This window comes from Carassius gibelio, chromosome B21, assembly GCF_023724105.1.
Source record: "Carassius gibelio isolate Cgi1373 ecotype wild population from Czech Republic chromosome B21, carGib1.2-hapl.c, whole genome shotgun sequence".
Classification (NCBI taxonomy): Eukaryota; Metazoa; Chordata; class Actinopteri; order Cypriniformes; family Cyprinidae; genus Carassius; species Carassius gibelio.
The window spans coordinates 23,137,749-23,160,524 of record NC_068416.1 but is presented as its reverse complement, the minus strand read 5'-3'; the positions used below and the strand labels follow the sequence as shown (position 1 = coordinate 23,160,524).

Below are 22,776 nucleotides of genomic sequence, written 5' to 3'. Positions count from 1 at the left end.
AGACTGTGAGTGAGGGAATATGTTAATTAATTATTCATATCATTAAGCCATCCAGGACACCGCAGAGTTAACGGTGAACTAGAGTGGGATTCATCTGATGTCTCTCTCTGTCTCTCTCTGTCACACACACACATGTTCTCACACACAACAAAAAGAAAAAGCCCAAACTGAGAAAGCAAGGCAATTTAAGACCAGGGAGACAAAATGGAAAGAGAGCGAGTCACATTCTGGCTGATTTACTGCTCTAGTCAATTATGTGCCTGGACTCCAGCAAAGCACTTGTGCAGCCAACTGCAAAATATTCGAGTGCTCTGTAATTAGTGAGTGATGTCTGCTATTGATTTAACAGTAAACAACGCACATTATGGTTCTTCCAGCGAGAGGTCAGACTGAAGGTTTTGAGGGATTTGAAGGATCTTGCAATTTTTGGTGTCTTCTATGATCAGCTGAAAGGATTCTGTGACAGTATAGGGTTTGTTGCTCTTTCAAAAGCTCAGGAGACTTGGATTTCTGGGTTAAGTTTCTTTAGGTTATCGATTCTGCCTCAGATGTTACTCCAAATATTCATTATGAGCAATAAAAATAGGAACAGATAAGACAACTGACATGAAGTAGGGCCCTATGATTTCTGTGATGCAGAAAACGCGGATGGAACCGTTGAATCCAGTCGTAAAATCAGAATTTAACAAATAACACGTAATGTCACAGATGCCATATTCTGGATGGATACGTCAAAAGTAGGTCAGTACACTTAAATGAAAACTTGATGTGGACTTGTGTCTGTGAATATTAAACTGCAAAAGTACCATTTAAAATGAATCCATGAGTCCTCTCTCTTTCTGTGTGTGAATGAATGGTGCAGAGCATAACATAAACATAACCTCTAGAACTGCTCTGAGAGTCACTTTATGAGCATTTTACCTTATTTGTTTTAGAAAAATGATTGTCATATGTTATGACTATTGACTATAATGACTATAATATTACTTAATGTAATGAGAGTGCTACCATAAATTTACGAGAATTTGTTTAGCAGAAAATTGTTAATAGACAACACAGTATTTCTGATTTATTTTATTTTATTTTATTTGTAAAATCACATAATTAGAGATGCTTTTGATCAGTAATGTTAATAATTTTAAATAAAACCATTAAAATGGAATCCCAAAAATTAAAAGAAAAAAAGTTTTAAAAAAAAATTAACTGAAAAAACAAACAAACAACAACAACAACAACAACAAAACATTTCATAGGGCCTTAAATTATTATAATTTTTATTAAATTATTAATATATTGCTGTCTAATATTGTACGTTTCAGTATTTCAATTAATTATACATGCTTTTTGATAAATAAGATTTAACCATATAGACTATAAAAATAACCGAATCCAGAAATTTAAAACTAACAGTACTAAAACTAGGTACAACATAAATCTGAATAGTATAATTCAAATGAATTTAATGTGAAATGTTTGAGTTTATATTAAGATCTCTAACTTTTGATTGTGAGTTTTGTATCTTGATGAATCTGAGCACAGTTGAAAATTTTTTGAGATGTCTTATTGTGGATTATTAAAACTACTGTGAGAACTGCTGATTTTGTTTGCTTAGAAGAAAAGTATGAAAAAATCAAAAAGTGTCCATTTGCTGTTTATTTAACTGTGTTGCTGTTAAGGAGAAGCAAGTAAGATATTAAAGGGTGCATATAATGTGATTTAAATTTTTCCTTTCTCTTTGAAATGTTACAAGCTCTTTGGTGCGTAAAGAAAATCTGTAAAGTTACAAAGACTAAAGTCTCAAAACCAAGGAGATATTCTTTATAAAAGTTAAAAGGGCAGTCACACTAGACTGTGAATGTGCGAAATTATTTTGGACGCCGCTGCAAATATGGGCAGGAGCGGATTATAATGGTCAGTTATCACAACATGGATTAACATGTGCATGAACTGTGTCTGACTCTTTTGCGAAGGCTTCGAAAGCGTCTTATTATATTGTACTCTCTGTCTCTCTCTATATAAATATATACACACTAAGCAATAAAAAAATTTATAAAACGTGTCCTCATTCAAATGTTCCATCTGTATCTGTTTCCATTGACACTGTGAACCATGCAGCTTTTTTATCATCTTTTAAAGATGCATTCTATAAAATAGGACTCTGCGCTACAGATAAAATTAGCGCTTCCTTCATTTTTGAATTTCTAAACAGAGAGGTCATGCAGTGACTTATCGATCTTTTAAAGGTCCCACGTCTTCACGTGATGCGAATTCGCAGGTCGAGTTCACCAAACTTGAACTTTGGAACGCAGCGAAATGCAACATTTTTCACATGAGCTTGTGTTTCCGGTCTGACGCATTCGCATGCGTATGAATGCAAGTCAATGGAAGGAAAAGTGCAGTGTGACCGCCTCTTAAGACTCGTCCATGCCCCCCTAAAATGGCATGTTTAAACATGCCCCCACATATCTATATCACTGTGTGGGAAGATTTGCATTACACCGCCCAAATGTTCATGCAAAGAAAGAAGGCATAACTCTATTCTCACCGTACAGTAGTATTGTTTTTGCCGCCATGTTGTGGAGACAGTGCGTATTTTGTGGTGAAAGCGAAACTACTTTGTTTGGCCTTCCAAAAAAAGACGATATCCGCTTCATCATGCCTAGAGCTGATTCGTGCTGGTCGCTGAGGAAATACATCAACTGTGCACTGTTAAGCTTTTACCGTGGACAAAGTGGAGTCCAGCCTGGGGTTGTCACATGTGTCATTCATCAAATCCTCCGGCCGTGCTGTTCTCTAACCCACCGGCTGTTCCTCACTCAAGCCCACAGTGTGTGACGCTGTCTGACGCATTTTATGTACATTAGGACTGTTTCCTGAATCTGCAGACTAGCCAATAATTGATCTGTGCTCAAAGGCTGTTCTATAAAGTGAGACAGTTCCAACTTTGCAAGGACAGTCTGGTGCTTTTGACTCACAGCCTGTAAGTACATGTTTTATATTTAAAAAAATTGCCACTTCAAATGCAAGTTTTGAGCAGTATAGAGTAGCGCTTGTTGTTTGTCATTTCTGCGATCACAAATGCAGACATGGGTTTTATGTTAAAGTGGTGCAATACGCAATGCAACACGTAAAAACACAGTATAAGTCATTATAATCTATAATTATGTCCCCACTGAATGCAACAAATGCCTGGTTTTAATGGGTTTTATTGGTTTTGTATCATCGTGCTGCAAGACGGCATCACAATATGGGGAGGGGCGTAACATTTCCGTCACACACTTGAGGTATTCGGCCAATCACAATGCCCTGGATAACTGGCCAATCAGAGCACACCTCGCTTTTCAGAACAATGAGCTTTGTAAAAATAAGAGCGTTTCAGAAATGGGCACATAATAATGTTCTTTTTAGCCATGTCATATGACCCCTTTAATTTTTTTTTTTTTTTTGATGTTCATTCGTATTGGCAGCCAGCAATGTCTGTTTTTAACTTTGTCAGCATGTTTGGGGAGAAAATTAATGTAGGAATAATATACGCTTGAGTGTGTTTGTGTAGAGTGTGTATAAACTAAAGTTTGACTGCAGAACTGCTGAATAATCCAGAAGGTGGTTGAGAATATTAAATCAGAAAAGCTGAGGTGTTAAATGAAACTGTCAGCACTGAGACTCGCTCCCAGCTCGACTTTAACCTCTGAACAATGAGAGTCGAATGAGAGTCAAATAAAAACACGTCTTCAAATCACATTTTTAAGGCTCAATGTAAGTTATTCTTGACAGATAATGTGAAATGTATTATTTACTTATTAATACGTCACTGGTTTTATTTTGCACAATTTATCAGTGCAAAAAAAAAAAGTTTTCATAATGTTTCATCAAAATGTAATGCATTCCTCTGCATCTGAAATTCATTTTCTTTTTTACCAATGAAACCAAGGCACTATAGACCCGTCCTACATTATTTCGCTCTAATATTCTGTTTCAGCTAAATCTGCACTTTACCAAAGCCTCCAACTGAAGATGGTTTAAATTATGAAGTGTCTTCATCCTTTGTGCGCCCCAGCACAGCTCTGGTGATCTAGAATACGTTTTTACTCCATCTGTCTATGATTTCAGTCACTTTTGTTCTGAAATGCTCATCTGATCCTCAAGCTTTGCTCTCTGCTAGAGGATGGTATGTTTGACAACTCGTTTTTGAACTGCTTCTTGTGAAGAATGTTGACTGAGCTTTCGCCTGCAGTGCAACTTGTGTGAATTTCATTCAGCTGTTGAACACAAAAGAACATATTTTGAAGAACGGTAACCAAACAGTTGCTGGTAGCTGTTGACTTTAATAGCATAAGGAATAATTTTTTTTTTTTTATAATAAGTTAATGGCTACCGTCAAATTTGTGTTTACCAACATTCTTCTAAATATCTTCTTTTGTGTTCAACAGCTGAAAGAAATTGACACAGGTTTGAAACAAATTAAGGGCGTGTAAATGATGAAAGGATTGTCAGTTTTATGTGGACTATCTCTTTAGAAGAGAACTAGCACACCTTAGCAATAGGCTAGTGATTATTAAAGCTGCATACACACAAACAAATGGTAATATATCAGATTCCTATCAGACATTGTGTCTGTGTGCAACCCTGTATCATTATGTGCAGGATCTGGAACATAAACAGCAGCGAGGACATCTGTCTTCTTTTTTTCAGCTGATGTGTTGTACGGTATATGCTGCCCACATGTGCGATACCTGCCAGCACTGTCAATGAAGACGGCCCCGGCCCCGCCGACAGGGCCCAGATTGGCTCCCGGTGAAGAGAAATGTGTTTATGACCTGAGTAAATCAGCCGCACTGCTATCGACAGCCGCTACGCATAAAAACACAGAAGCACCTGCTCTTCGTTCGTTGTCATGATACAGGCCTGTGAACTGTGTATTCACATTAGCACGTTTTCATTGTTGTGTCAATGGATTTTGAGGCACTGTAAGTCTGTAATTTGATTGTGTATGTTTTTATGCACCCGTGGGGATTTTATGCATCTCTATGGGCTCTGTTGTCATGGCAATTTCTTCAGATAATATGTCTGGAGAGTTTTCTTTGGTATTGTGGTGAATCGAGCACTGATTTGAGCCCTTTTGACCCCTGTGTGTGTGTCTGAGATCATTTCCTGTCATGTGTGTGTGTGTGTTTTAAACTGGATATATTATTAGAGGCAGGTCAAGTACAAGTCAGGTCAGGCGTTCAGATTTTTATTAAACATAATATGGCAGCATATTTTCAATAGCCCCTACCAAAAAAAAAAAATTATATATATATATATATATATATATATATATATATATATATATATATATATATATATATATATATATAATTTAAGTGGTACATTTTTTGGATAAGAAAAATGCAAGGTTTCTAATTTGCAATAATGGCTGGAAATTATATGATTATTCACAGGGCTGTCAAGTGCTGTTAAAGATTAAAACTATTAAAAACATTTTCGAAAATTGAAATAAAGCAAAAATAAAACAGAAAATTATATATTGTGTAAATATTACATGAAAAACTGAATTTGTTTTAAAAATATAAATTGTTGCAAAAATGTGTTTTAAATTATTAAATTAAATGACTAAAAATACTAAAAATAAATCCGAAATAAATAAAACAATAGAAAACAAACCAAAAAAAGCTGGTAGATGTTACAAATAAAAACTAAAAATTATGAAAAATAACAGTTAAATCAACATAGTAGTAATTATATAAAAGTATATAAAATGTGAATACCTGAATGTGAAGGGATGAAAACAGAGCGACAGTAAATTTTGTACGGGAAGCGTGCATTTTGTTTTGTAAATGTAAAATATATTAATTTAAAGAAAAATATAGTTACATTTTATCTTTAATTCTTATTCTGGAGATTTTGTATTTGCATTTCAAGTGTACTGAAAAACTGAAACCTTCAAATAAATATTAAAACAGGAATCTCTGTAATTAACCATGCCTGGCATTCTCCCTGCCAAAACAAATTAAAAAATAACAATAAAATCTCTTCTCCCCCATCTGCTGCCATGTTTCATCTCTCTACCCCTCACTGTAAAAGCAAGATTTCCTCTTGTCTGCCTATCTCTTCATTTAACAGGAATTAAAGCCTGAATTGAGCTTTTCCCATGCAACATACTTCTACCAAATCTCTGATGATTGACAGATAGAATGATGAAATAATATTAAAGTCCCAGACACAAGCCAGTTATCATGGGCCCTATTGTAACGATCTAAATGCAAAGTGTAAAGCGCAGGGTGCAGGTGCACTCAGGGCGTGTCCAAATCCACTTTTGCTAATTTAACGACGGAAATACGGGTGGCGTGCCTGGGCACATGGTCTAAACGGGTTGTCCCTATTCTCTTAATGAGTAATGGGTGTTTTTTGGGCATAACGTGCAATAAACCAATCAGAGTCTCATCTTCCATTCCCTTTAAGAGCCAGTTGTGCTCGTGCCATGATGGATTTGCTATTTACACGGCGGAATTTGGCAAATAATTGAATCAATAATTGAATCAATAAGCAGTGAGTACATGCGTTGTGGACCTGCCTATACTAACACACTCTTTAACTAAGAAAAAACATTCCACCAGACTTTAGACCAGGTTTGAGTTGGTCTATGGCGCTGTCTATTTTCAGCTCCTTAAAATAGCATTGAGCCAGCAATGCGCCTGAACACAACTCTTTTTTAGACCATGGGCGCAAAAATGGGCACAAATGCATTTGCTAATTAAACAACGTGGCGCTGGACAGGAAAATGCGAACAGTGCCGGACTGAAACTAACAAACACAGTGTTATTTTAGTAGTATTTATATAATAGTACAGTATTTATTAACAGAATACTTCTCCTAAAAGTGAAAATTTGCTGAATTTACTCACCCTCAGACTGTCAAAGGTATGAGTTTGTTTCTTAATCAAAACAGATTTGTAGAAATTTTGCATTACATCAGATGCTCACCAATGAATCCACTGCAGTGAATGGGTGCCGTCAGAATGAGAGTCCAAACAGCTGATAAAAGCAATCAAAATAATAAACAATTAATCCAAACAACTTCAGTCTATCAATTAACCTCTTCTGAAGTGAAAAGCTGTGTGTTTGAATTAAATAAGATTTGTGCAATGAAATATTTAAATGGAGCACAGACCTCTGACAGATCATCAGTGTAAATTGACCTGAAAGCTCCAGACACAGTGGACTAATTAACCAATGTTTTCCGTTCATGAAACTGAGTTGAGGGAGACAAAGAGGAGGAAGGAGAGTTAGAGGGTGATGCACACTTTCCATCTGTCGGGTCTCAGGTGTGATGATTCACTGTAGATCTGAAATCACCTGTCTGCTCATCTCAGTATGGCTGCCGTGCACTAAATGTTTCACACGCTGTCCAAACACTTTACAAAATTAGCCTCTGGTGCGCACCACCTGTGTGAATGACAGATTTTGGCATTATGCAGCACACACAAACGTACACACACATATATACCATTCAGTGGCAGAAATGTGTCAGCTGCTAGAGACTCTGCTGGACCGTTTATAATAGAGTTATGTCTTGAGTCATGTTTTTAGTTTCTAAGTTCTAATGGCATCAACTGTCCATCAACTAACAAATAAAGAATGCATTTATTAAAAATGAGACATATTTCATTGAATTTTTTTAATTTGAAGAAAAATTTAAATTTAAGAATGATTTAAAGTATTTGTAAATAATTCAATCAATAATTCTGAGGTTTCATTTTCATAAAAAAAATAGGTGTACAATAGCAATCCAATTATTTTGTGTCATTATGAAAATACTGTCACGTGATTATTGCATCATTGCTAAATAAAAGCATTCATTTCTTTCACAAAAATGTTGAACTTTTTTAGTGTTATATTTATAGTTTGTGTTGTAATTTAACATCCAGCTCTACTACCCACCTTCACGTCACTCTGTAGACAGGTTTGAGGATTGAAGATCTGTCGATGCGCAAGAGGGCTTTACCTGCAATCCAGCATTATTAAACTCACCAATTCTGTATTATTCAGAGGCTATACTTGATCTATAACAGGAAGATTTCTAGTGCATCTCTCTAGCTGTTTCTAATCTCCAGGCATGAGTTTTATTGCCACAGCATTGCCCTTTTGGGCCACTTGGGAAGGCAGAGTTCCTGCTCTCTGCTTGCGTCCTGTTGTCTGTTAATAGCATATTTGCAGTCAGTAATTCATCACTCTCTTATCAAGGTTTCTCATCGGTTCTCGGCCTCATTCATCAGGCCAACCGCCCCTGATCTTGCTGTATTCTCCCCTTTATAGATAATATTTCTGTGCAGCTCAACTATTTATGTGCTGTCAGATATTTATTGAATAGCAGGCTAGAGAGTGTGAATGTTAATGCCAGTTTATCTAAGCAATCGATAATATCTAATTTAACAAGATCACGTGAAATATGTTGCTGTGGAGACTTTAAAACTTGTGTTGATTTGATGCACACTAAATGCAACACCAGTGGTGTTAAGTGTGGAGAATAATGGGATTTGGATTTCATTTTTTAATATTTTTGTAAAAATCTATTTTCCCCTATAAAGCACCATCCATTCATAAGCTGTATTTGCTAAGGTTAACATCACTGTTGTTACTGAAAAAAGGAGAGACCTGAGTCATATCTAGGGAACAGAATATGTGAGAGCTCTTTCGACATGAGCTAGTAATCAACTAGCTCAAATCAGAGCCTTTGCAGAACCTAGCATCTGCATAAGAACAAGCTAAAAACTCGTGGTAGCATGTTTAGCATGTGTTAGCGCAACATGTTTTCTTCAGAAAATGTAAAAGATTATTTTCTTAATATATTAATAATTAAAAATCACAAACACTTCCTCGTTGTTCTGTTTTTGTTTCTATGGTGAGAGTGTTGATGGTGTGATTTTATGTTAGCAGCTTTCATAACAGTAAACACACCATTTCAGTCAAAGGTGTTGAGCAGCATAGACTGGCCTTTTTCTGTATCTGATCTTGTGTCTATTTCTTATTCCTCCAAAATACTGGAACGTAATATCCCCTTTTTAAAATCCTGTATTTTTTTTCTGTGAATATCCTGTTTTACTCACAAATTTGATGGCCGCTTTTGAAACAACATTTCTGAATCTTTTGTTTTGAATCAGTGGTTTTTTTAGGTTTGAATATATATTTTTTAATCAGTGGTTTGTTTTGGTTAGAATCAGTGATTTGTTTTGGTTTGAATCTGTGGTTTGTTTTGGTTTGAATCTGTGGTTTGTTTTGGTTTGAATCTGTGGTTTGTTTTAGTTTGAATCAGGTTTGTTTTGGTTTGAATCTGTGGTTTGTTTTGGTTTGGATCAGGTTTGTTTTGGTTTGAATCTGTGGTTTGTTCTGGTTTGAATATATTTTTTTAATCAGTGGTTTGTTTTGGTTTGAATCAGTGGTTTGTTTTGGTTTGAATCAGGTTTGTTTTGGTTTGAATCTGTGGTTTGTTTTGGTTTGAATCAGGTTTGTTTTGGTTTGAATCTGTGGTTGGTTTTGGTTTGAATCAGGGGTTTGTTTTGGTTTGAATCTGTGGTTTGTTTTGGTTTGAATCAGGGGTTTGTTTTGGTTTGAATCTGTGGTTTGTTTTGGTTTGAATCAGTTTTTGTTTGGTTTGAATCTGTGGTTTGTTTTGGTTTGAATATTTTTTTTTAATTAGTGGTTTATTTTGGTTTGAATCAGTGGTTTGTTTGTTTTTTCAAAATAGCTGGGATGTTTGGTTTCAAATCAGTATTTTGGTTAGAATCAGTGATTTGTTTTGGTTTGAATCAGTGGTTTGACTTTGGTGCTTTGTTACATCATGCTATATCAAACCTCTCTTTTGTTTTTAGTTTTGCTTTGTTTGTTTGCCACTCTATTGGATTTATCTTGTGAACCCATTAACAAGCGTGATGGTTTTTAGCTGATACCGGGCCAAATTTAGGCTATAATGTATTAAATTTCAATGAAATTAATTTGAATACTTGCACATGCATTTTGTATAATAATAAAAGATACTTAATTGCTTCTATTAATTGACCTAGTTTGCCAAAACTAATTTTACAAAACCTTCATATTTACTTCATATTTTAATTATTTAAATATTAAATTTAATAGATTACACTTTCATGAAAATATTTGCAATTTGTTTGTAAAAGGAGCCAATGCCATACATGTTTTCTTTGCATCTAAACCGTTTTGACCAGCGGGTACCTCCAGCCTGTGTTGTTCAAGTGCTTTGAATTAAGCAGTTGATTTAATGCATTCTGAGTATTGAAAATCTTTGCTTGTTCCATCACTACGGTTCACAGAAGTCAGTTTGGTAAGATGTGACCTTAAGGGGCTGTTTTTATGAAAAACGTTGGCATTGTGAATGCATATGTGTTCACATGATGTTTCTTTACAAGGTGACATCGCCATCTACTGTCCTGGCATGCAGAGTACGTAGTTCTGTTTTTAGTAATGTTTTATCTTTTTGACAGCGTTGGCATCTGTACGCAAAACTTTTCAAAAATGCAAAGGAAAGCACATTGCTTTGATTAAATGTGGATTTTTTTTTTTATCGGTGACAAAGCTGAATCTGTGAAAGACGTTCCGTTGTGATATCGGCTGCATGAAGTATGTGTGGTAAAGCAGCAAAATAATCACTCCTCTAATGCTGATTGCTTGTTTTTAGAAGAAGCCCCTGTATCGATCAGAAATTTACACTGCTATTAGAACATTAACTGACTTCAGACTGCAAATAATGAGAGAAAATAGTCATTAAGGATTGGAACCTTCAAATTACTGAAGCAGGAGCTATTTAAGCTCTCTCACTCTTCTCTTTGGATCATTCTTTTCATCATATTGACTCATTTTAATCAATAATATGAAGGTTAAAAAGCTGCTTGGTATCCGATAATGCTCTTTGTCTCTGAGATGACTGCAGAAGTAGCAGTGCAGGTTTGTGTGCTTCAGTGGTTGCTGTGAAAAGGAAATGAAAGTGATGCTGTTAATGTCAGTCATTTGACAAACACACATAAGCCATTTACACACACATCTGTAAGCTGCCACTCAAAACCAGCAAGACTGTCATAGCAAGTGCTGTTTTCACACATCCAACCAATTTCAGATCAGCATCAAAGGCACAACCATATATGATGCTTTAGATACTATGCTATATATATATATATATATATATATATATATATATATATATATATATATATATATATATATATATATATATATATATATATATATATTGTTTATTTTTTTGATGTCTTATGTTAGGTAAAAAATGTTAGCCTGAATGCACTATAAGTTGCTTTGGATAAAAATTTTAATTTTAAAAAAATGTTTATGCTCACCCTGCATTTAATTGACTAAAATACAAACATTTGCAACATATATTACATATAAAAAAATATTGAAATTATTACACATTATTATTCCAATTAAAATCTGTTTTCTATTTTTATATAGTGTAAAAGGTATTTATTACTTTGATGGCTTATTATTTATTATTGTTGTACTAATGTATGTACTAATGTATGTACTAACGTTTTCAGGATTCTATTGATGAATACTGTATAAAGCTCATTGAACAGCTTTCATTTGAAATTGAATTTTTTTGTGACTTTATAAATCTATACTGTCACTTTTGATCATTTTAATGCATCCTTTCTAAATAAAAGTATTAACAAACATATTTAATAAATATTGGGGTCTTTAAGATGTTTTAAATTTTTTTATTTATTATTGATAATATTGAAATATTACTACTTCTAAATTTATATCGCTTCACCAATTCATCATAATATTTTTTTTTCTTTACACTGACACCAACTATAATGGTTGCCTATAAATAAGTTTCAAAATATCATACCATTAAAATGACTCACATATTGCTGTGCATCCATATGGATTGATCCTTCTGTTACAGCTGGCTGATATGAAGTCTGGAAAACACTAATGAATATTTAATGCCTATATCCAGAGGGCTTCAATATCTTTAAAAGGCAGGGTGCACGACGCTCACCAAAAGCTCCTCCTCATCTCTTGGGAGAAAAAAACTAAACAGGAAACAGAGCAGAGCAGGCGGAAGAAATAATCAGCAGGAATTAGCATGCTGTCTTTGACTCCTGGATGACACTGACTATTCTTGGAAAGCCTGTTCTAATGCATAGATCCTCAGTGTGCTGAGAGCCCTTATATCCACAGGGCAGAATGAAGATGGTAGATGTGAGAAGAGAAAAAAAGATTGTTGTTTATCGTCTCAGCTTTCTCTCTTTTAGCACATATCATTATCTGCCAAAAAAAAAACATCTTGAGAAACCAAGTCATTTTGAGATGAAGTGAGATTTACGGAATAAAAAGCAAATGTCTTACTACCTCAGCTATAATTATTCACTCAGTTTTTAACCATGACTCTTAATTCCTGTGTTCCAGGTATTTATGAACAGATGTTTCTTATATAACTGCAGTGCTCCAGTCCTGGATGTGAAGATTGCCTTTTGTCAGGTGTGTGTTCCATACAGGTAAATTAAAAGGTAGAGTATTCATTCACTTCCATTCTGTCCGTCATTCTTTTGGATGTGTCATTGCCTATAATAAATATAGGTGACAGCATGTCTGAGTCTTTGAGGAAGATGTACAGCTTACAGCATTCCAAGCCATTCAGACTTGGGTTTCCCAAAATTCATTAAGGTCATCTTAAGATCACTTTAAATATGCATGCGAATGTTTTCTAAAATCAGTGCGGTTATATAGATGCATCATTCAAATTTAAAGCACTTAAAAGGAAAATATATATTCTGAATCATTTACTCATCCTTGTGTGTGTGTGGGGGGGGGGCATGTTTTTGTGACATATCAGGACACAACTCTGTATAATGACATGGGTATGACACAGGTATTACAAGGAGAGGGTGACTTATGAGGACATAACCCATGTCCCCATTTTTCAAAACGCTTATAAATCATACAGAATGAGTTTTTTTGAGAAAGTAAAAATGCACAAAGTTTCCTGTGAGGGTTAGGGTTAGGGGTAGGGTTGGTGAAGGGCAATAGAATATACAGTTTGTACAGTATAAAAACCATTACACCTATGGGATGTCCCCAGGGGCGTAGCAAGCTTTTCAAAAGTGTGGGGGATGGATGTGGTTTGTTTATAAACAATAAAAATGATGAACACATTGACAGAGGGGTACAAAATGTAGGCCTTAAAAGTTCTCTGGCACTGTGCGGGATTTCCGGCTTGCAGCGTTTGGCTGGGAAAAAAATAATCCTAATAAAAAAAAAAAAGAAAAGAAAAAAAAATCAGAAAAGGGGAGAAAAAAAAAAACGCAAAATCAGAAAAGGAAAGAAAAAAACGCCCACACAAAGCTTTTTCTCTGGTGGTATAAATAATGTAACAATTTACTGTTTTTAAACATTAAAATAATATACACTTTAATTTCATAGTTCTTAAACAGGTATGCAAACAATATCCCAATAACAGCAAATAGCATTAGTCTAAAAACGAAATATAATACCGAAAACACTCGACATGTCAACAAGACGATTAACAGAACATCTTCCCAAACACATATCAAGCTTATTTAAAAACCTCTAAAGAATAAACACTCATTCAAAGTACCTGGAAAAGGGAGATGTAAATAACCATAAGTTCCCGCCTCCTCAGCACGAGCCTACCGATAACACCCCAAGAGAGGCGGGACTTAAGGCAAAACAGCCAATCATCAGCCGATCACACTCAAAGCAGGTGTCATGTTTTAGAGGGAGGGGGGAGGAGGCAGCCGCGGCGAGCACAAAAACAGAGCGGTCAGAGAAACGGAGGAACTGTAGTAAGACGTTTGTGCAAAAACTGCGGAAAAACTGCAGAAAATGTGCGGGTGTCGAACCCTCTCATCGGGAAAAGTGTGGGTGTTAAAACCCCCACATCCCCCACGGGTGCGACGCCCCTGGATGTCCCCACATTTCACAAAAACAAACGTGTGTGTGTGTGTGTGTGTGTTTCTTTTCTTTTTTTCTCGGGAAAGTGACTTTTTTTTATTGTATAATGATTTCAGTATGTGCAACACAAAAGAAGATATTTAGAAAATGTCTAATTGATATTCTTTTGTTGTTTTGCAAAAAAAAAAAAAAAAAAAGATGGAATGACATAAGGGTGAGTAAATAGTGATTTTGAGTGAACTATCCCTTTAAATTTAATTTATAGATGTACATCTTCCTTAAATTCTGAGCTGTTGATCGACTCAGTTGTGACAATATTACAATATAACGTTGTTTGTCTGATTTATATTGTAACATTTGTATTGTAACAAGGTTGAAAAAGGTAATTGCGACTTTTTTCTCAAAGTTATGAATTTTGAAACTTGCAATTCTAATTATAATAAATATCCGATTCTAAGAAAAATATAATATTCGATTTACCCCCAATCCCCCCCACCCCACACACACAATTCTGAGTTTACAGTTTGAAAAAAAAGAAGGTAATTGTGAAGTCACAATTAAGACTTTTCTTCTCAGGACTGTGGGAAAAAAGTTGCAGTTACCCCTTTTGTTTTTTTTTTACCAACGGCCCAACAAGCTTCCATTTAACATTCATACGGTATATCAGAATATAATAATGATGCATGGTTTTACATAATGAAACTTCCTTCTGATTAATCTAAATATGAAGTAAAGCATCTCTTCCCTAAAGAAATCACAGTAGCACAGCAAAACATTATTAATTCACCAAATATCCCTTGGGGTTTTTGACTTTCATTCTTTCTTTTGGGCTTTAAATTACCTTCATCATCTTTTGGTGAGACGTACAGTTCACAGGTCAAGAAGACTGTAGGTGGAGTTGACTAGCAGATAAAAAATTCACTCAGTTCATATTCCAGAAGGATCAATCCATGAATCAACACCGTGTCCTTGATCGAGACACTTAACCTCTGTACTCCACAGGGACCGTCACTGTAGTAAGTGTGCTGGTGGTCACTTCAGATAAATGACTAAATGACAACCAAGAGTGTTTCACATCCCTGAAAGTGTAAAAGTGTATCAGTTCTGCTGGGAAGCAGGAGACTTGACTCTGAATTGATTCCAGTATGTTTTAATGCGAGCATGTTGCTAAGCTCACAACATCAGGATTTCTACAAAAAAAAAAAAAAAGTGACATTAATGATAATAACAGCTATAATTACTTATTGAGTACCAATAATAAATGATAATAATTGAACAGGAAATCAGTAATTGGAATGATTTCTAAAGGATCATGTGGCACTGAAGAAATCATAAAATAGAAAACAGTTACTATAAATGTAATAGTGTTTTACAGCTTTTACAGCTTTGCAGCATTTTAAGTATATACATCGTTGGAGAGCATAAGAAACTCAAATCTTAATTAGTCCAAACTTTTGACCTGCAGTGTATGAGTTAATGCATATAAAAAATTACACAGCTTATATTTTTATTGAGTAAAAAAATGACAACGTTAATATTTCTGTAATGCTATTCATTTCTTATACTATTTAACGTTTCTGCCTTATAATGCCATCTCGGTAGGAAGCTTAACAGGTTTTAGGATGGAACTAGTTTCACCACAATTATCAATCTAAACCAAACCACAGCATTCTATGTGCTCGGTCCTTAATAAAAGGCCACAATTACCACAAATCTAAGCTCATTAGCTTCTAATTAGCGCAGTCAGTTTATTAAGGGGCCGCTGCAGTGAGAAGTGACTCCCATGATGAAAATAGACTTTATATGCATTTTATTCTCTCACACACTAATTACCATCTAGCTTGTGAAATGATGTGGACAGTTTCCTCTCTTGGCATGGCCAGGAATATATTCAGTATGTGACAGTTAGTACAATCGATTACACCGCTGAACCTTGTGCCAACGCTGGCATGAGCTCCAGAATGAAGAGAGCTCTCATAACTTAATACAGTCTTATATGAGATCTTCAGCCAAGCAGAGATAAAAAAGTTTTCTCTCCAGTAGCGAAACTAAAATGATATGGGTTTATATATACACAATTTTGTATCCCCTGCAGCTTTATTTATATCTCACAATTGCAACACAATTATGTGAAATAAAGTTGCTGCTGTGAGCTATTTACTGAAAGTACAATTTTTTTACTTGAAACAAAATAAAATATGAAAATCATTTGAGGCTAAAACAGATGTTTATGTCTTTATGAATGTGCTTTTTTTTAAAAAAAATAATAGCCTTACAAGTGCTTACATCAACTGTCTAAACCCAAGTTCTGTGATGTTCTCAGCTCATACATCCATCTTTTTCTCCATGTCCAGGGGTTTGGCAAACAAGTTGATGTTTCTTACATTGCCCAGCATTACAACATGAGTAAAAGCAAAGTGGACAACCAGTTCTACAGTGTGGAAGTAGGAGATTCCACCTTCACGGTTCTCAAACGCTACCAAAACCTAAAGCCCATCGGTTCTGGGGCTCAGGGAATAGTGTGGTGAGTACCCATAATGCACCACTTTTGTCTTTTTATTGTGAAAGAAGTCCGTATGGCATAATGCTTCTCAAACATCTTCCTGAATCTTAAGAGCCATATTTGGGAGTTTCTTGGCAGGTTGAAGTGCAGTTCCCAGTAGACAGCAGCTAATCTGAATCCGAGATGCGCTCGCTGCGCTCCACAAAAATCAAACCATTTGATTTTTATAATGAATTTTGAGTCGCAGACTTCTGCCTAAGGGATTATGGGAGATCTGGATCAAGGTGGCCCTCCCTTTTCCTTTTCCCCCTCCCCCAGTCCTCTTTCCTAGCATCTCAGTGGCAGCGGTTCGGTTGTGCGGAGAAGACAGAGAGGCAGGACTGGACTGTTAATGACGTTGTTGATGTGTTCTGGCTGGTTTGCTGGATGCAGTTATCCTGCCTGCTGGACGGACAACCCTGATCTAATTTAGCTTCCTCTCCTCAGCAGCAGTCACATGATGTAGCATGGCAGCGCTATTAGCCTAACAAACGCCACATCATTCTTCAGAGAGAGAGAGAGAGAGAGGGGACAGTTTAAAAGGACCGCAAAGTCACATGTTTTCCACAGGCCCTGATAAAACTGGTGTGGTTTGGTTATATTGCTGCAGTATTTTCAAAAATGTTATAAAAACTTTAAAAGCTTAAAGGCTAGCAATCTAAAAATCACAATTAATGTTTAGCAGTTTATCTATTCTGACTACCAAAACTTCATAGACACTATAAAGTATTGATTTGAAATTGTAACAATTATTGGAGTATGTTTTATAAATATATATATATATATATATATATATATTTCAGTTTATCAGTTTAATTCAGTGCATTAATTGCTGATGTTTTGTAATAATTTGTGAAATTTACTAGACAAAATCAAACAACAACATTTCAGGTTTTATTATATTTTATTTTATTTAATTCAATTTAGTTTCATTTAATTTAATTTGGTTTCATTTCATTTCAAGTTTCTAGTCAATTATGAAGATTCCTTTATGACCACTGTGACTTTATAAGATGGAATTATTAAATAAAATTTGAATTTATTTTGAATTCAGAAAATAGAAATTAAATTTGATCACTGATATTGATAATGTTTGCAACATTTCTGCCTAAATTCATACCTGCCAAACGTTTGGAATAATTTTGATATTTGTATAGATGTACAGTAGGTTAGGCTATTACAACCTTTTCATGACTTTTTCAAAGCATATTTTTTTGCTGGCTGGGTCTGTGGAGTTATTAAATGGATCCGTCATATCACTCACAGTCCATGTTGGAAAGCTACATGCTGAATATTTAGATGACGCAGTACTGCTTTCCTCCGAGTAATGGTCAGAGCTATGAGCATCTGGCATCGTGCCGCTAATAATTTATCATACCACACACTCGCACACCAATCTCCTGACTGCATATGCTGGAAAATCAGATTCTTACCTTGCAGAACTCTCTCCTATATTGGACGTTTGGTTAAAAGATATGTGCCAAGAAAATAAACACGCAAGTAAATAAAAATATCTATAAACCAAACCGAATTCCCCAAAACATTACAAGCATCCGTTCTGTATTATATAATCTATTATGCAGTACAAAAGCAATTTCAAAAGAAGCAAAAGGATGCTGTCAGACTCCTTCGGGATTTCTGGGCCCAAACCGTGGAAGAAAGAAGTTTTTTGCGTTTCTCAGAAGTCTGCATTCGTACTTGCAATACTCTATTTATATATAAAGTATATTGTGCACTGTATAAATGCAGTAGGTAAAGACATTTGTCCTATTATTAATATTATCTCCTTATTGAAATGCGCTCAGTTTGACCCTCCACGTTCAATCATGGTTTAGAACACTTGCTTGGCTCATTAGTTGATTGGACACCCTAAAGACATTTTTACATTTGGGACAATGCCCTGAAAAAAACATGCAATGTAATGTGGTTGTGAGATGTGACAGTATCAAATTCCACAGTTTTGAACATTTATGATTGCGTATTGCATGTTTATTCAGCAAGAATGCATTAAATTGATCAAAAGTGACAGTAAAAAAAACATTTATAATCTTATACATTTCCACAAAAATAGTAATCAGCACAACAGCAACATTGATAATAATAAGAAATGTTTCTTGAGCAGCAAATCAACATATTAGAATGATTTCTGCAGGTCATTTCTGAGACTGAAGTAATGATGCTAAGGATGTAAATAAATTACATATAAAAATACATTCAACTGGAAACAGTTATTTCAATTTTATTCTTAGTCTTATTGTAATATATATTACAGTATTTCTGTTTTACTGTTTCACTTTTACTTTCTGACCAAATAAACGCAGCCTCAGCATAAGATATTTCTTTCAAAAACAAAATAATCTTACCTAACCCAAAGATGATAACAGCAGTGTGCATATTGTATAAACATATGCATACACAATGCATAAAATTAATATTATTTACTATATTAGTTCTAATATTCAATCAGAAATACTCTAATACTAATTTCTAAAAAATATCTTGATGATTATATAAACTCTCATAGCAAAAAAGCGCCTTTATTTACAGTTCTTGTGTATGCCACAAAGACTCTGTCATTTATGAGAAAAAATAATGAGAACACAAACTATTTGATAGGATGGTTCTGAGCCAAACTGTTGTGCAGCTGGCAGAGAGCTGAACACTGTGATGAACTTAGTGTCAAGTTAATTACACTAGGCTGTGATTCATTTCACCAGACTGTCACCAAACTCCACTACGGCTGTCAGCGACTTTGTCATCCTTTCCACTTCTTCTCTGCATAGAGCTGGGTTTGGGGTGTGAGATGTATTGTGCTTTGATTATTGTACTTTTGAACATGATTTTTAATGTATTTATTGCCTGGAGAGTTTTAATTTTTATTTTTTTTTTTAGTGGAATAAAATTCTGCAAACAATGTCATATATCTTACTCATCTTTAGTAAATAAAGATTTAAAGGACATTTTAAACATTTAACATTTAAACATTTGCTGAAAATTCCCTCTCCCTCGGGCCATCCAAGATGTAGATGAGTTTGTTTCTTTACTGGAACAGATTTGGAGAAATTTAGCATTACATGACCTGCCCACCAGTAGTACCTCTGCAATGAATGGGTGCCGTCAGTCCAAACAGCTGATAAAAACATCCCAATAATCCACATCCATATGATTCCAATCTATCAGTCTTATGAAGTAAAAAAAACTGCGGGTTTTTAATAAACAAACCTGTTACTCTGACGGCACCCATTCACTGCAGTGGATGCATTGGTGAGCAAGTAAAGTATAGTTAAGTTTCTCCAAATTTGTTCATATACTATTTGTTCAACTATACCTACTATATAATCCACCCCGCCCCCCCCCCCCCCAAAAAAAAGTACTTACCATTATATTGTTCCAAACGTGTACGAGTTTCCATCTTCTGTTGAACACAAAAGAAGATTGAAGAATGCTGGTAACCAAACAGATTTAAAATACAGTGGAAGTCAGTGGAATCCAAAACTTCGGTATTGTTACCAACATTCCTCAGAATATCTTCTTTTATTGTATTCCATAATATTTGTGTTTGTGTTATTGTTTTTGAGTGAGCTATCCCTTTAAATTTCAATCTGTTTCTCATTTAAATGTATCGTGTAACTTGGGAAGACAAGACGTAAGTGGCTTTTTGTGACCATTTTTGGAGCTTATTTCTTTGAATTTATTTACCAATTATAATTTTCATTAGATAGAAATGAAGTTTTGACACTTAGTTTTTTGTATTTCTTACATAAAGGAATAATACTTTTAGATATATGCCAAAAAGAAAATGATCACATAATAAATTTTAGACAAGCAATTCCTTATATATATCCTATTACTGATATAGTGTCTGTGGTTATATCTGTCAGGTCTAGTCATACAAACAGTTTTTATGCTGTAGCTTCAGTTAGTTAAAGTGTAGTCTGGTTTGTGACAGCTGCCTGTAGGCAGGACTCTTGAAGAGCAATGCTGCAGTGTATTATCCACCTAGAGAGACAGCCGTGACATCATCTTTGACACAAATGGGTATCTACAGCCACCATTAGCTAAAAAATCTCTCAAGCTGCCGTTACCATGGACACATCAGATCTCGGTTCCAAAACATGCTTTAGAAACTTTCCTGCTGCAGCTGAGAGAATTTCTTGATGACTTCAAATCACCTGGTTTACTTTCTAGTGGAATGAAATAATTGTATAATTCAACTGCACTCGATGTAAAAACAATTTCCACTAGGAACTGCTAGTAAATTTAAGAGTCCATTTTAAGAAGCAGCTAGTAACACTGAATTAAAGAAATTAATTCATTGATTAATTCATCATTAAATGACATTCTTAATTAGAAAGACTAAAACAGTATTTTCTTCTAAAATGTATGCCAGCATTCTTCGAAAATATAATTTTTACAGTGTGGTTTATTTGCAATTTCTTTTGTAATGTAACTTTGATTTGGTGTATACGGTAGGTTTTCTTTCATTGTGTGTGGCTCGTCTGTAGGGTTTTTCCTCACCCCTCCTAGACAGACTGTTTTGGTGTACCTCACCCCCTTCTGCTTTGACCATCTGCTGTACAACCAGCTCTGACTGTCCGCTCAAATAATCCATAGGTGAATCAAATTCCATATGGACCTTGGAAATCTTGATTTCAGACTATGATTTAGAGGTAAACGTCTTTGGCTGCTGAGTTGCAGTCCAGTGTGGAGGTTTTAAAAAAGGTTGCATTGAAAACAGATAAGTGCCCAAGCACTCACGTTTTATTCACCCAGAAGGCTTTTTAAAAGGTTTTTATTGTGGATTAAAAGACGGAAGGTCAGTTTTGACTCTAGAACATGGCACACTGTCTGGGGCTGCATGGGGTGCTACAGGAGGAATTCATTTTTCAGTCATTACATTTCCTGGACCTGTGTGAGTCATGTTTTATTAACAATGGCTCTCCAGCCTTTACCAGCGCATGTCAACACGGTTAAAGAGAGACTCTTTCAGTGCAGCCTTGTGGGTTGAAGCATTCAGCCGTAAACCTCAGCAGCTTTCAGAACACTTCTTATACCTGGTCCAGTCGTAAAAAAATATAGTGCTTTAACCAACAGCTCTACTGCTGCATTTACCAGCTTTTCTTCCTGCCACACTGAGGGGAATATATTCAATGTGTGTGTGTGTGTGTGTATTAATATATCATTTTCTTTCTATTTTCTTTCTATTCTCTTATCTCTTCTATATTTTATACTATATGTATGTGTGTTTGTGTGTGTGTGTGTGTGTGATTTATTTATTATTATAATATTAATATATTATTTATTATGTATGTAGTAGCGTTAAAATTAGGGATGCACGATAATATCGGCACAATATCGGTATCGGCCGATAAAAGCTTAAAATGACCATTATCGGTATCGGCCGATATGAATATTTCTGCCGATGAGCCAAACCGATATTCTCCAAGTGAAATAATTGACCTGTTTTTCAGATGTGAATGTCTGTCTACATTTGTAAAATAATAAATTTATGGTAGAATCAGTACAGAAGAGATACATGGATTTCTCTTCAGTAAAATTAAAGTTTAAATATATCAGTATATATTTGTATATATATCGATATCGGTATCGGCATCGGCCAAAATTATTTTGAAAATATCGGCATATCGAATATCGGCCAAAATCCAATATCGTGCATCCCTAGTTAAAATGTATCATGTTAAAATAGCTGTAATACATATAATTAAATGTGTGTGTGTATATATATATATATATATATATATATATATATATATATAACTTTATGCCTGTTTGGCTTTAATTTCCCATAATCCTCAAAGTAAAAGGCAGGAAACTACTGAGATGGGCAACCACCCACTGTGATTCATTAAAGCTTTATTGTGGTTAATTTATTACAAAAATTAATTGATTGCCTCCCATTGGCCTCCAGGTATACTTGTTGATTGAAGAAACAATTTTATTTGTGAAATTGAATTGTGAATCATTAATTTTTCTTAAATACGATTTATATCAGCCTTCACTTATTAGAGAACACTAATGTGTTATATCACAATGAGCCATTGGCTACCTTGTTTTCTGCAGTGCTTTGGGATTGAAGCCACACACACACACACACACACACACCGAGTGCCATGGCCCTCTCTAATCCTGTATTTTCCCGTGGAGTGCTGCTGCTCTTGCATTGTTAATGAGCATGGTTTCCCTGCTGGCGAGTGAAAGCAGAGCAAAAGAGAAGAAGAAAGAGTGTCTCCAGGTTTAACCCTTTCCTCATATTGCTATGAG

General features: G+C 35.1%; 1 protein-coding gene across 11 annotated transcripts in view; it reads left to right on the top strand.

Annotated features, from left to right (window-relative positions):
* LOC127986165 (mitogen-activated protein kinase 10) overlaps positions 1-22,776 on the top strand; it is a 63,332-nt gene that overhangs the window by 10,402 nt on the left and 30,154 nt on the right. For 9 of the 11 annotated variants that reach the window (XM_052588406.1, XM_052588408.1, XM_052588405.1 and 6 more), the window contains 2 exons: positions 12,447-12,518; positions 16,307-16,476. In XM_052588406.1, coding sequence (XP_052444366.1) covers positions 12,447-12,518; positions 16,307-16,476 — 242 coding nt within the window. Of the gene's footprint in view, positions 1-12,446; positions 12,548-16,306; positions 16,477-22,776 lie in introns of all 11 variants that reach the window. The other 2 variants (XM_052588410.1, XM_052588409.1) reach the window with 2 other exon arrangements.